Source organism: Chelonoidis abingdonii, chromosome 1 (genome assembly GCF_003597395.2).
Source record: "Chelonoidis abingdonii isolate Lonesome George chromosome 1, CheloAbing_2.0, whole genome shotgun sequence".
Lineage (NCBI taxonomy): Eukaryota > Metazoa > Chordata > Testudines > Testudinidae > Chelonoidis > Chelonoidis abingdonii.
In genome coordinates, this window is record NC_133769.1 from 129,997,651 (window position 1) to 130,011,016 (window position 13,366).

At 46.3% G+C, this 13,366-nt stretch overlaps 1 protein-coding gene across 8 annotated transcripts in view; it reads right to left on the bottom strand.

Annotated features, from left to right (window-relative positions):
- Positions 1-13,366, bottom strand: part of A4GALT (alpha 1,4-galactosyltransferase (P1PK blood group)) — a 104,068-nt gene that overhangs the window by 51,797 nt on the left and 38,905 nt on the right. For 2 of the 8 annotated variants that reach the window (XM_032775939.2, XM_032775941.2), the window contains exon 2: positions 4,728-4,864. The exons of 3 other annotated variants lie outside the window; for them this stretch is intronic. In XM_032775939.2, coding sequence (XP_032631830.1) covers positions 4,728-4,744 — 17 coding nt within the window. In that variant the 5' untranslated portion in view covers positions 4,745-4,864. Of the gene's footprint in view, positions 1-4,727; positions 4,865-5,368; positions 5,405-5,516; positions 5,577-5,918; positions 6,112-13,366 lie in introns of those variants that run through there. 3 more of the 8 variants (XM_032775940.2, XM_032775936.2, XM_075070286.1) reach the window with 3 other exon arrangements.

Sequence of the window (13,366 nt, forward strand, 5' to 3'; positions counted from 1 at the left end):
ACCAAGAGGAGAAGATAGGCACTTAGTGCAGTGAGCATCGATGATCGGTGAGGAGAGGAGTATCGTGCAGAGAAGCTCATATTCTCTGTATGACGAGTGTGGCGGAGAGGTAGGGTAGTTCAGCGAGCGGATGGATTTTTCTTGATGAGTCAGTCTGATCCTTGCTGCACAAGAAGGCTAATGGCATATTGGTGCTGCATTAGTAGGAGCATTGGCAACACAGATCGAAGGAGTGATATTACTCCTCTACTTCAAACATGGTGAGGTCAAGTCTGGAGTATTTGTGTACCAGTTTTTGGTCCCCCCATCAGAAAGGACTTTGACAAACTGGAAGAGAGTCCAGTGGGGCAATGGAAACATGGTTAGGGGGCTGGCGGCGATGACTTATGAGGAGAGGCTGGGGGGACTGGGCATTACTTAGTTGCAGAAGAGTGGGGGGCGGGGATTTGATAGCAGCCTTTGACTACCTGAAAGGGGGTTCCAAAGAGGGGGGAGCTAGGCTGTTCTCAGTGGTGGCAGATGACAGAACAAGGAGCAATGGTCTCAAGCTGCAGTGGGGTTGGATATTAGGAAAAACTATTTCACTAGGACGATGGTGAAGTACTGGAATGGGTTACCTAGGGAGGTGGTGGAATCTCCATCCTTAGAGGTTTTTAAGGCCTGGCTTGACAAAGTCCTAGCTGGGATGATTTAGTTGGGGTGGGTCCTGCTTTGAGCAGGGGGGTTGGACTAGATGACCTCCCGAGGTCCCTTCCAGCTCTACTCTTCTATGATTCTATGGAACATATTCCCCAAGCCTGTTTATTAAGTCCTCTTACCTCAATCAAATCGTTTCTAAAAATGTACTTATGCTGCCTTGGGGTACGTCCTGACTACCCGCCATTACGGCGGGTAGCGATTGATTTAATCGGGGATCGATATCACGTCTCGTCTAGATGTGATATTTTGATTCCTTAACATGCTCCCCGTTGACTCCGGAACTCCACCAGAGCAAGCGGCAGTAGCGGAGTCAACAGGGGAGCTGTGGCTGTTGATCCTGCACCGTGAGGACGGGAGGTAAGTCAGAATAAGAGACGTCAACTTCAACTACAGTATTCCCGTAGCTGAAGTTGAGTATCTTACATTGACACCCCACACACACCCCCAGCGTAGACCAGGCCTTGCAAATGAATTAAAAAAAAAATGCAAATGAACGCTAAAAAACCCAACAACAACAAAACCATGCACACACACATAGTTTAAATGACAATTAAGGTTGGATAAGGACACACTAGGCTAACCTAAATCCTGAAAAGCATAGAAAAAGTAGATAAGGGGAAAAAGTCCTTGCCATTTTCACATCGCATACAGTGCTGTCAGTAATAAACTTTAAGACTTTCACTTCCACTTCCTCAACAACATGTCCAGCAAAGTGCAGATTCCAGAGAGCTTTTTTTTTTTTTTTTTTTTTTTTTTTAAACACAAAGCATGTCCAAAAACAGGTGAGACAACTCAGTGAAAAACTGCAACCAAGGGGGTCATTTCGGAACAGTTGCCATCGTTTCCGCATCAAATGAATTTGCATCAAACAGCCATGAAAAATTCAAATAGTGCTCAAAGTTTTGTTCTATACCATTTTATTGAGATTTTTGTAAATTAAAAGGTTTAAAGTTCCGGCTAAACTGAAAATGGACCAGTCCCTCCATAAAACACACAAACGCTTGCACACTTTTTTAAAATTAATGGACCCATCAAGCTATACACTTGCCTTACTGCAAAAAAGTGTATGATCTTCTTGTCCATCTCATCCTACCCTCTCTCGCGCGCTTTTCTCTGTTTATCAGTCTTAGTGGTGTCATTTAGAATTTCAGCTGATCTCTTTGAGGCAGGGCGCATGTCTTTGCCTATTTAGTGAGACACTGAGAAAATTTTGAAGTCCTTTTAGTTTAATATTAACAAAGCTAAGATCGCAGATTCCAATGTTATGGCTGTTTCTGTATAAGATTAATTAGATCTACCACTGATGTGGTTTCTAGGTTAAAGGTGGTGGTGTATATTTGATGCCGTGTACGACTAACAATGTACAAAAGAATCAAGTTTTAAACACCATATGAAGTCTGGGTAGCAATATGCACAGAAATATAGAAAACCTGACTACAACCAAGTCTACCATTGGAGGTTTTCCAAAAAGCAAGGGCAGCATCACAGGTAAGTTGCATTATCCTTGTGGCATGCAGATATCTGTAAAAATGTCACACTTGTATGAGCAGATCTTCAAATGCTGGCCCATTGGCTGGCATTAGTCACATTCGTAAGAAGCAAAATTTCAATGATGGAAAAAGATTTAACAAGACAATGGCATTCCTATTTCTCATATTCCTCTAGTTTAGAATGTATCACCAGATCTAACACACGATTAAATTAAGTGTCATGATACATGGAGATATTCCAAATTACCAAATTGGCTATTACTGGGTTTTGGCAAATCTGTACATTCTACATTTATCTCTAGCACTGAAAGCAGGAGGGAAAATGCCATTACACATTTGAAAAACTAAACATATTACTGCTCTTTTTTTACTTTGGGGCCTGATCCAAAGCACTTTGAAGTCAATGGGAGTCTGTCCTCTATTTTGCTGTATTGCAGGCAGAAGATAGTGAGACACAACAAACATGGTACTCCACAAATGTGGTTTTTACAAGGTCATTATTCAGAGTATAATCACACTGACAGTGTCCAGCAAAACTACACAAAACAATCAAAGGCAGAAAGTGAAAAGTCACCTAAAAACAATAGAGGATGTAGTTAGGTAGATACAAGTCTCTAAAGGTTACAGTAGCCCCTCCACTTTCATCCCATTTTGTACATTTGAAATGGTTACCTGCTAGTCTAAAATGATGGTGCTTGCATGTGTCTCCTGGCATCTTTTACATTTTGATCACAAGCTCTATTACCTGCAATCTTTTCTTCCCCTGCATCACACAATTAGTCCTGTGAACAACAACTTTTGTATTTCATACTGCATTAGCTTATGTTATTCACTGGTGCATTATGAAATGTTCACAAGGAATCATCATCATCATGATGACAGGTAATATCTGATGCATACAGTTCTGCTTATAACAGCATTAGTAATAATGACAAGCAAATGCTAATCATGTACCTTATGTACATCTGAAGAGAACTGCAAACACATTTAAAAAAAAATATCTATGGGAATTTATCAGCATGATTTTCTGAATGGCAGAAACAGAGTGACAAATAAAGGCAGGTTTACAGACCATAGCCTACAGCAGGGTTTCTCAATCAGTGTGTCAGGACCCAAAATTGGGTTGCCAAAATGTTTCGAAGGGTCATGTGGCAGCTTCTTGTCACTCCTGTCCCATGGGGCCGGCAGGGGTCACCTCCCTGCTTCAGGAACTGCAACCTTTAGGGTTCCAGCACCACTCAGGTTTAGCCTGGCTGTCATGATGATGGGAGTCTGGATAGGACAAATGTGAGTGAGCGGCACTGCAACTCCATGAGCCAGGTCACAACTCCACTCACACAAATTTCATCCAGCCAAACCTGAGCGACACTGCAACACCGGAGGCTGCAACGCCTAGAGTGGAGAGCCAGCCCCACAGCACAAGAGCTGCAGGAGCTACCATTGTGTGAGGAGTGTCAGGCAGGACTCCATAGATTAAACCTATTGCAGGGCGGGGGAGGGAGGGAGGGAGAAAGGGTCATTTCAGTTCCACACAGGGCCAGGAGATTTTTCTCCTTCTGCTAGATGGAGGAGCCAGCCCCACAGGTTCTCAGTGTCTGTATCAAAATGGCACTGGAAAAAATGCCAACAAGACTCAGTGACCCAAAATCTAGTAAAGAACATGTGATGAGAGGACAATCCCTTCGTCAAAGTGTTTACAATTTAAGTGAGAATTAGCAATATGGCACAGAGGTTGATTCTGATCCATTGCCCCCCCCCACACTCATCCAAATTATGTTCTACACTACCGAGTTTTGTCATCAAAAAAGCAGCTTTTGTCAACAAAACAGTAAAGGTGTACACACTGCGATATGACTTTTGGCGGCAAACATGTCCTGTTTCAGCGACAAAATAAAACCACCCCAACGAGAGATAAAAGGCTTTTTGTGCAAAATTTTTGTTGACAAAATGCCAGCGTAGACACCACACTTGATTTTTTTGCTTTAATTGGCCTCCAGGAGGTGTCCCACAATGTCCATCCTGACCGCTCTGGTCAGTGGTTTGAACTCCACTGCCCCACAGCAAGGTAACAACCATCTGCCCCTCCCCCTTAGAAGCCCCAGGAATCTTTGAAATTCCATTTCCTGTTGGCTCGGTGTGGAGAGGTCTCATTGTATCTTCCCAGGTGACCATGGCAGCTTATTGCAGCAAATGCTCTCCTGCTTGGACCACTGCGGAGCTGCTGCATCTGCTCAGTATATGGGGAGAGGACAGAAGAGGCTGTGCAGACCCAGCTATATTAGAGTCGTAGGAATTTTGATACTTACGGGCAGATTTCTCAAGGTTTGTGAGAAAAGGGCTATGATTAGGACATGTTGCAGTGCAGAATGGAGATAAAGGATCTGAGGCAGGTGCACCATAAACCAAGGGAGGCAGAGAGTCGCTCTGGTGCTGCACCTAAGACCTGCCGGTTCTATCCTCAGTGGCAATCCCACCTCCATCACCAAGAGCCCTGTGGATACTTTGGCAAGCCTGGAGGCGGTGGAAAGAGGACCTAACTTGGAGGATGAAGTCATTGATGAAGAGGTGGAATTAGACAAAAATGTGGAGCTCCTAGCGGGGTCACCCAATGGGTAAGGCAGCCAGGAACCGTTCACCACTCCAGGAGTGTCTAGCCAGTCCCAGCAGTTGCTCTCCTGCGAACAAGAAGCAAGAGAGGAGATGCCTGGAAGTGGCTGTGGTTTGTATAGTGTGGAGGTGGGTTCAGGATATAGAAAATGTGTAAGGCTGGCTGTGTTTCTGTGTGCTGGACATTCCCCTGTGCAGCTAATCAGTACAGCAGAACAGGGTGTTGATGAACAACAAGTTCTCACAGGAATCCTCCAGATTCCTCACAGGAATCTCACAGGAATCCAACTATCTGCCTACCTTGCTTTATGGTGCACCTGCCTCAGATCCTTTATCTCCATTCTGCACTGCAGCATGTCCTAATCATAGCCCTTTTCCTGGAGGTACTCTGCAGTCCTCTGCCGAGGGTTCCTTGGCAGAGTTGCTTTGTTTCTTCCCCTATTGTAGGAAACTTTTCCATGCCATTCAGCAATCACTTGTGCAGGGACCAAAGCAGCACACAGGCAAGCAGCATAGGGGCCAGGGCAGAAGCCATGAGTGTGTAGTAGATGCGCCCTTGCTTCCCTGCTTACCCTCAGGAGCGAGGCATCTGCTACAAAGCCCCCGGCCTGTGGAAAAGTGTGAGAGAATTTTCAAATTTTTCCCCTAGTTGGCTGCAGTGCAACTTTGTTGAGTGATCTCTTCCCCATGTATTGCCCCTGTCCCCCAGCCAACACTCACCATGCTTTGGGTGTTCACCAAGATGTGTACTTGCCAAGAGTCAGTTAGAAAGTGACTATCATGTTACCAGACATGTTTCAATGCTGTGCACGAATTTAACAATCATGCTTCAGCAGATGTGTCTTCAGGAACACCCCCACGCACCCTGCCTGAGTGTCTACACCAGATAAGAAAGTGCCCAACACAGAGCAAGAAAACATGTTCGGGGAGCTACTGCACTTCTCTAATGCGGAGAAAAGGGAACATAAAGAATGGAGGGAAGCTGAAAGGCAGGACAGAAAAGAAAATCAGGAGTTTGTTAAGGATGCTACTGAGCGGATGATTAAAGTCATGGAGAAGCAAACGCAGATACTGAAATCCTTAATAAAGTTGCAGACTGAGCAGATGCATGTCCGCCCGCACCTGCGGCACATCCAGAACTCTCTTCCATGCTCCTCTACCAAATTCCGCCTGGACAGTCCTTCCCACTTTCCGGTACTTCTCGGTTTTCCCTTCACTCCGCCCCCTTGGACAACTTTCAAAATGATAGCTGGACCTACACACAGCTCTGAAAGTGTGCCCTTCCCTGGTACCTTCTTTCCCACCAAGCGTGTGTGTGTGTGTCTCTGTGTTTTTGTGAAAGAAAAGAAAAGGTTTTGAACGGTAACTCATCTTTGTTTGTTTCCTACAAATTGAGATAGCAGACACTACCAATACATACACAGGCAGTTTAATCATTTGATTACTGGAACGTAAGGCCCCACATTTCACCATTGCTTCCTAAGAAAACTACACGTAACATAACATTGCAGGACCAATCAGAGATATACATTACTGATTCTCATTTTCAAAGTTTTGCTTCACAGCCTCCCTGATTCAAATTGCACTCCTCTGTGTCCTTCTAATAGCCCTGGTATCTGGCTGCTCAAAATCAGCAGCCAAGCAGTCTTCTTCAACACTCCATCCCTGAGCAAACCTTTCACTCTTAGATTCACATGGTCATAACTGTACATTGCATAATCATGTGAATCTTATCCTCACTGAGGTCTAATCTGCCATAAAGACCTCACTAGCACAGCTTTAATTTGCCAAAGGCACATTCCACTGTCATCCAGCATTTACTCAGCCTGTTGAACAGTTCCTCATGTCTGTCCATGTTTCCCGTGTAAAGTTTCATGAGCCATGACAGTAAGGGGTATCCCGGGTCTCCCAGGATCAATATGGTCATTTCAACATCTCCCACTGTAATCTTCTAGTCTGGAAAAAGTCCCTGCTTGTAGATTTCTATAGAGGCCAGTATTCCTGAAGTTGTGTACATCATGCACCTTCCCAGACCACCCTACACTGAAATGCCCATGGTGATCCACAAGCAACACCATGGAGAAGTACCCCTTTTTACTGATGTACTCTGTCATAAGGTGGTCTGGTGCCAAAACTGGAACATGTGTGCCATCTATCGCCCCTCCATAGTTAGGGAAACTCATTTCTGCAAAGCCTTCCACTATTTCATGCACATTTCCCAGAGTCATGGTCCTTTGTAACAGGATGCGATTAATTGCCCTGCACATTTGTATTAACGCAGTCCCAGTGGTTGATATCCCAACTCCAAACTGATTCACAACCAACTGGTAGCAGTCTGGAGTTGCCAGCTTCCACATAGCAATTGCCACATGCTTCTCTACCAATAGCTCTCGTTCTGATGTAATTGCCCCACAGTGCTGTGGCGAGCTCCGCACACAGTTCCAGGAAGGTGGCTTTCTGCAGCCGAAAGTTCTGAAACAACTGCTCGTCATCCCAGACCTGCATGACGATACAATCCCATCATTCAGTGCTTATTTCCCGACTCCAAAAGCAACAGTCCACTGTCTGCAGCTGTTCCGTGAATGCCAAAAGCAATCTAAAGTTGCTCCTATTCACATCACACAGCATGTCAGGCAACTGGGTGTCTTCATCAGTTAGGAACTTCGTGATTAACTGCACTGCCATCCGTGATGTTTTCATGATAATTATCCGAGCATAGCAGAGCAATGCAGGATCCATCCCTTCTCACAAAGATGCTGGGGTGCACAGCAAACAAGGACCATTAAAAATGTAGTGAAAAAGCCGGAAGCCCATGGAATGCTGGGACATTGAGCCCGGTCAGGGCTAGTGCAAGGATGTTTCGCGCCCTAGGGGAAACTTCCACCTTGTGTCCCCCCTGCGCCCTCGCCCTGAGGCACCCCCCCACGGCAGTTCCCCCCCTCCGCCCTGAGACATCCTCCCCACCCCAGCCCACCCGTGCTCTGCGCATGAGCACCCTGAGCACGCCGTGGCTGTTTCACTTCTCTCGCCTCCCAGGCTTGTGGCACCTAAGCTGATTGGCGCTACAAGCCTGGGAGGCGGAAGAAGAGACGCAGCTCACTCCTGCCCTGCCTCCTCCCCGAGCATGCCATTGCTGCTTCAATTCTCCCGCTTCACAGGCTTGCGGCGCCAATCAGCTTAGGCACCGCAAGCCTGAGAGGCGGGAACAATGAAGCAGCCATGGCATGCTCAGGGAGGAGGCAGGGCAGGAGTGAGCTGGGGCGGGGAGTTCCCCTACGTGTCGCCTCCCCCCATTACTTGCTGCAGGTGGCCCTCCCCCCACTCCCCTGCCCCAGCTCCCTCCACCTAAATGCCAGCGGCAACCAAGACGGCCAAAGATCCGGCTGCTGCAGTCACTACAGAAGAAAATGTTGCCCCCCAAATCCCAGCGCCCTAGGCGACCGCCTAGGTCACCTAAATGGTTGCACCAGTCCTGAGCCTGCTACCAAGATGCGCTGCAATCTGCTCCACCTTCCCACAAGACCTAGTGGCAGAAGTTGTCAAGCTGGACTGTGGGATAGGTACCCACACTGCATTGCTCACACTGTGGATGATAGTGCCCCAACTGCAGATGCACTCTGCCGACAGAAGGAGTGAGTGTGAACATGCAATACCAGTTCTTATTATAGTGCTTTTTGGAGTGTCAACATAACTCTGTAGTGTAAACAAGGCTTTAATCTCCTGAAGATTTGAGAGAGAATAGCAAAATCTCTATTCTGGAAAGACCACCTCTCCATAACATTTTGGAAAGAGTGAGAAAAAGCATCTCCCTTCCTACCTTTGCTCAATATAGCAGCCTCTTAGGCCTGGTCTACACTACGCGTTTATACCAAATTTAGCAGTGTTAAACCGAATTAACCCTGCACCCGTCCACACAACGAAGCCCTTTATTTCGATATAAAGGGCTCTTAATACCGATATCTGTACTCCTCCCTGACGAGGGGAGTAGCACTGAAAACAGTATTGGCCTCCGGGCGCTATCCCACAGTGCACCATTGTGACCGCTCTGGACAGCAATCTGAACTCGGATGCACTGGCCAGGTACACAGGAAAAGCCCCATGAACTTTTGAATTTCATTTCCTGTTTACCCAGTGCGGAGCTCTGACCAGCATGAACTGTACAGGAGATACTGGATCTGATCGCTTTATGGAGAGACAAATCTGTTCTATCAGAGCTCCGTTCCAGAAGATGAAATGCCAAAGCATTTGAAAAAATCTCCAGGCTATGATAGACAGAGGCCACAGCAGGGACTCAACACAGTCTGTATTGTGACAAGTCGTATATGGAAAGCTCCAAAGATCAAATGTTGTGTATGCTCAGAGAGATAGGGGGGATGATGAGTACTCCTAGCGTCCGCGCAGTCTTCCGAAAAGCCGAGTTTGCATTTCTTGGCTGAGCTCCTAATTGCCCTGAAGGTCTGTCAAAATACATGTTGTGCCCGTGGTGGTTCCAGGTTCTATGTGATCACATTACGCCCCTCTTCCTCGTCCATAAAGAAAAGTGAAAATCGTTTCTCGCCTTTTTTTCAAATGCACCCCTTTTCGACTGGATGCTGTTGGTAGACCATGGCGCTTGTGCAGCGCGTGAACTAAGTCAGCACCCCTTCCCACTTCCTTCCTATCTTGCTAACGAACAAAAAGGTCTTAGTAAAACCTGTCACATCCCGTGAAGTGCTCCTGGTCTGGCTCTCGGACTGAGGTCCGGCCGGGGGCGCTCTGAGCGCCCAAAAATGGAAATGACTCCCACCGCTCATTCCCTTCTTAAGCTTTGTCTCCTGGAGAGTAGAGTGGTGCAAAGGCTTAGGTAACAGTCTCTCATCATAGCTGGCTGGAGGCTGAGCTCCTCTCCCCATCTCCGTTTCGAATGTTATAATTGAAGATTTCTGTCCTTGCTAATCCTCATAGCAGCTGGAGGCTGCCTCTCCCCTCATTTTATCCTCACTTAAAGTCAGTGTTTCTATTCCCGCATTCTTTTATGTACTTTCATCACACATATATGGGGGAAGACACGCTGCCTGAGCTAGCAGCGAGGGAAGCAATAGTGGGGTTGCAGCGCGGCAGCCCTAGGAATGGCATGCGCTCATCATTTCTGTGGGAATCTCGGGGCCCTCTGACCTGGACGCGGCTGTGCTCTCTGGTTCTCTAGTAGACTTGCCCCCTATTTCTAGGCAGACTGACTATTTTTACAAAACATAAAGAAGAGAATGACCTGGGGAGTCACTCTCATTTTTGTCCATGCGCCCCGGCCAACCTCAGTGAGGCCAGCCAGGAGCACCCATGACAGCAGCAGACGGTACAAAAGGACTGGTAACTGTCATCGCCATTTTCTAAAGCAGCAGACGGTGCAAAAGGCTAGTAACCGTCTCTGCCACCTTGCAAAGGCAAATGAATGCTGCTGTGTAGCACTGCAGTACCACGTCTGTCAGCAGCATCCAGTACACATATGGTGACAGTGACAAAAGGCTAAATGGGCTCCATGGTTGCAATGCTATGGCATCTGTCAGGGCAATCCAAGGAAAAAGGGCGCTAAATGATTGTCTGCCGTTGCTTTCACGGAGGAAGGATTGAGTGACGACATTTACCCAGGAACACCCGCGACACTGTTTTTGCCCCATCATGCATTGGGATCTCAACCCAGAATTCCAATGGGCGGGGGAGACTGTAAGAACTATAGCTATGGGATAGCTACCCACAGTGCAATGCTCCGGAAATCGATGTTAGCCTCGGTACATGGACGCACACCGTTGAATTAATGTGCTTAGTGTGGCCATGTGCACTCGACTTTATACAATCCGTTCTAAAAAACGGTTTCTGTAAAATCAGAATAATCCCCTAGTGTAGACATACCCTTAATTTTCTGGTCTTTTAAAAGAAAACCACCAAGATATATTGAAAACAGGGCAGAGAACTGCAAGCCAGATCCTCAACTGATCTGCAGGCAGCAGATGCCAACTGAGGATTTGTTTCTAAAACAGGGCTTTTACCAAGTCAGCACTGGCATAACTGCAGTGTGAGTTTGAGAGGAATTACAGCTATGCTAGTGACGAGCAAACCAAAACAGTTCAGTTGTTCCTGATAAGCAATATGTTTGGATTCTTATATGAACCTTTTGCGGACTATCTACTTCTCTCCCACAGCTGTGAGAGAAAAACTCTCCCTTTCCCTCTGGCTTCTCATCAGTCTCCCCTCTCTCCCCCAGCTGGTATCCTAACTCAATTCCCCATTTAGGACAGGATATGATGCTGCATGTCTACCTTGAGTGGGCTGGTTACAAGGCTTAGCAGCTGCTCTCAATGTCTTTAAGGTACCTGGGGATAGGTTTCTGTTTGTATGTATCTCAAATGAAAAACCACATAGCACATAAAACCTTTGGGAAAATAATGTCCCAGGCTTCCCGATCCTCTGGTCTTTTGCTGTTGCTAACTGGTTTCTATGTTTATAGTACAGCAACAGATCACTACACACCGACTCCTGCCAGAGCAATCTACAGTCTATTTCTTGCCACCCTTGTAAATATTTGTTAAGTTGCTAGATTTCCACGCATCCCAACTAACAAACAATGCCTTCACTGCTGTTTTAAATCTGTAGCACACAAGGAAATAATTACTGCCAATATCTCTGCTCTGTAGCCCTCACAAGAGTTGGATTGATAGTTCACTCTGCTTGGTTGGAAGCGGGGAAAAGAGCTCTGGTTCAACAATTTACTGCTCATCTGTTATTTGGCTGAGCTGAGGCTTATGTCATCATACAACGTAATGCACACTGGAAAACAATCCCAACTATACAGACAAAATAATGGGGTCTAAATTAGCCGTTACCACTCAAGAGAGATCTTGGAGTCTTCATGGATAGCTCTCTCTGAAAACATCTACTCAATATGCAGCAGCAGTCAAAAAAGCAAACAATGTTAGGAACCATTAGGAAAGGGATAGATAATAAGACAGAAAAATATAGTGCCACTATATAAGTCCATGATATACCCACACCTTGGATACTGCATGCAGTTCTGGTCACCCCATCTCAAAAAAGATATATTTGAATTGGGAAAAGTACAAAGGTGGTCAACAAAAGTGATTAGAGGTATGGAACAGCTTCCATATGAGGAGAGATTAAAGACTGGGAAGGTTCATCTTAGAAAAAGAGATGAGTAAGGGGAAATATAATAGAGGTCTATATAATTACGTATAGAGTGGAGACAGCAAATAAGGAAGTGTTATTTACCCTGTCACATAATATAAGACCCAGGGATCACCCAATGAAATTGATAGGCATCAGTTTAAAAAAAACAAACAGAAGGAAGTACTTCTTCACACAATGCAGTCAACCTGTGGAACTCATTGTGAGGGGATATTGTGATGGCTAAGAGTATAACTGGGTTCAACCAAGAATTAGATAAGTTCATGGAGGATATGTCCATCAATGACTATTAGCCAAGATGGTCAGGGATACAACCCAATGCTCTGACTGCCCCTAAATCTCTGATTGCCAGAAGCTGTGAATGGACGACAGGGATGGATCAATCATTAATTCTGTTCATTCCCTCTGAAGCCAGCCACTGCTGGAAGACAGGATACTGGGCTCGCAGGACCATTGGTCTGAACCTTTATGGCCATTTTTATGTTCTGATACCTACCTTGATCTAGCCTGATTTCTGTTCTCAGCGCGAAAGACTAAGTCAAGCATGATCTGGAAGTGCAAGTGCTGCATGGCCACTGATAGCACTGATTGCGAGCTAGTCTAGAGACAAGAAAATCTTTCACAGTCCGATTTCCTTAAGAGGCCCTCAGTTGAACTAAAACTGGGATAACTGTATATGATTTGTATACCTCTCTGCTTATGATGCTCTAAAAAGCAGCTGTCTGCATGACTCAATTTGGTGAATTATTTTTTTTCTGGCTGGAGTTGGTAACTGTGGTATCGAACACAGGAACGAAGAGCAGGAGACTCTCCTGTGTTCCTGGCTGGGCAAGGAGACAGACTGGGAACCAGGAAGGGACTGAGATCAGACAAAGAGCCAGTGGGGAAGACTAGCTGGGCAAGGAGACTGGACTAAGAGGTCTGTGTGGGAAGGAGGAGATGAGATTGGGATGAGGAGCTTGGGATGGAAGAGTGAATCTCGGATGGAGGTCCTAGTGAAGGAGACTAGGACTGGCTGGGAAAGGGGACTGGGATTAGGAGTCTGTGCGGTGGAGACCTGGGCTGACTAGGTGAGGTCCGTGGGTCTGGTATAAGAAGCCAAAAGGGCATAAGAGGCAGGACAGGGACAGGCTGGAGGCAACAGGGCAGGAGTTAAGTGTGGGGCAGGAAACATTGTGCCCAGTAGACTGCACTCCCTCTCTTGCTCGAGCCAGGCTTCTGTTCTTAGTGTGAAAGATTCTATGAAGTACAAGCGGAAAATGCTGCTCAGCCACTGACAGCACTGATTGTTTGCTAGTCCAAACACAAGAGATTCTTTCACTGTCTACATTTGCCCTCCAGAGCCTGGAATGGAACCCAAGGGTACTGAGTATCACAACTCTTCTCATGTCTGC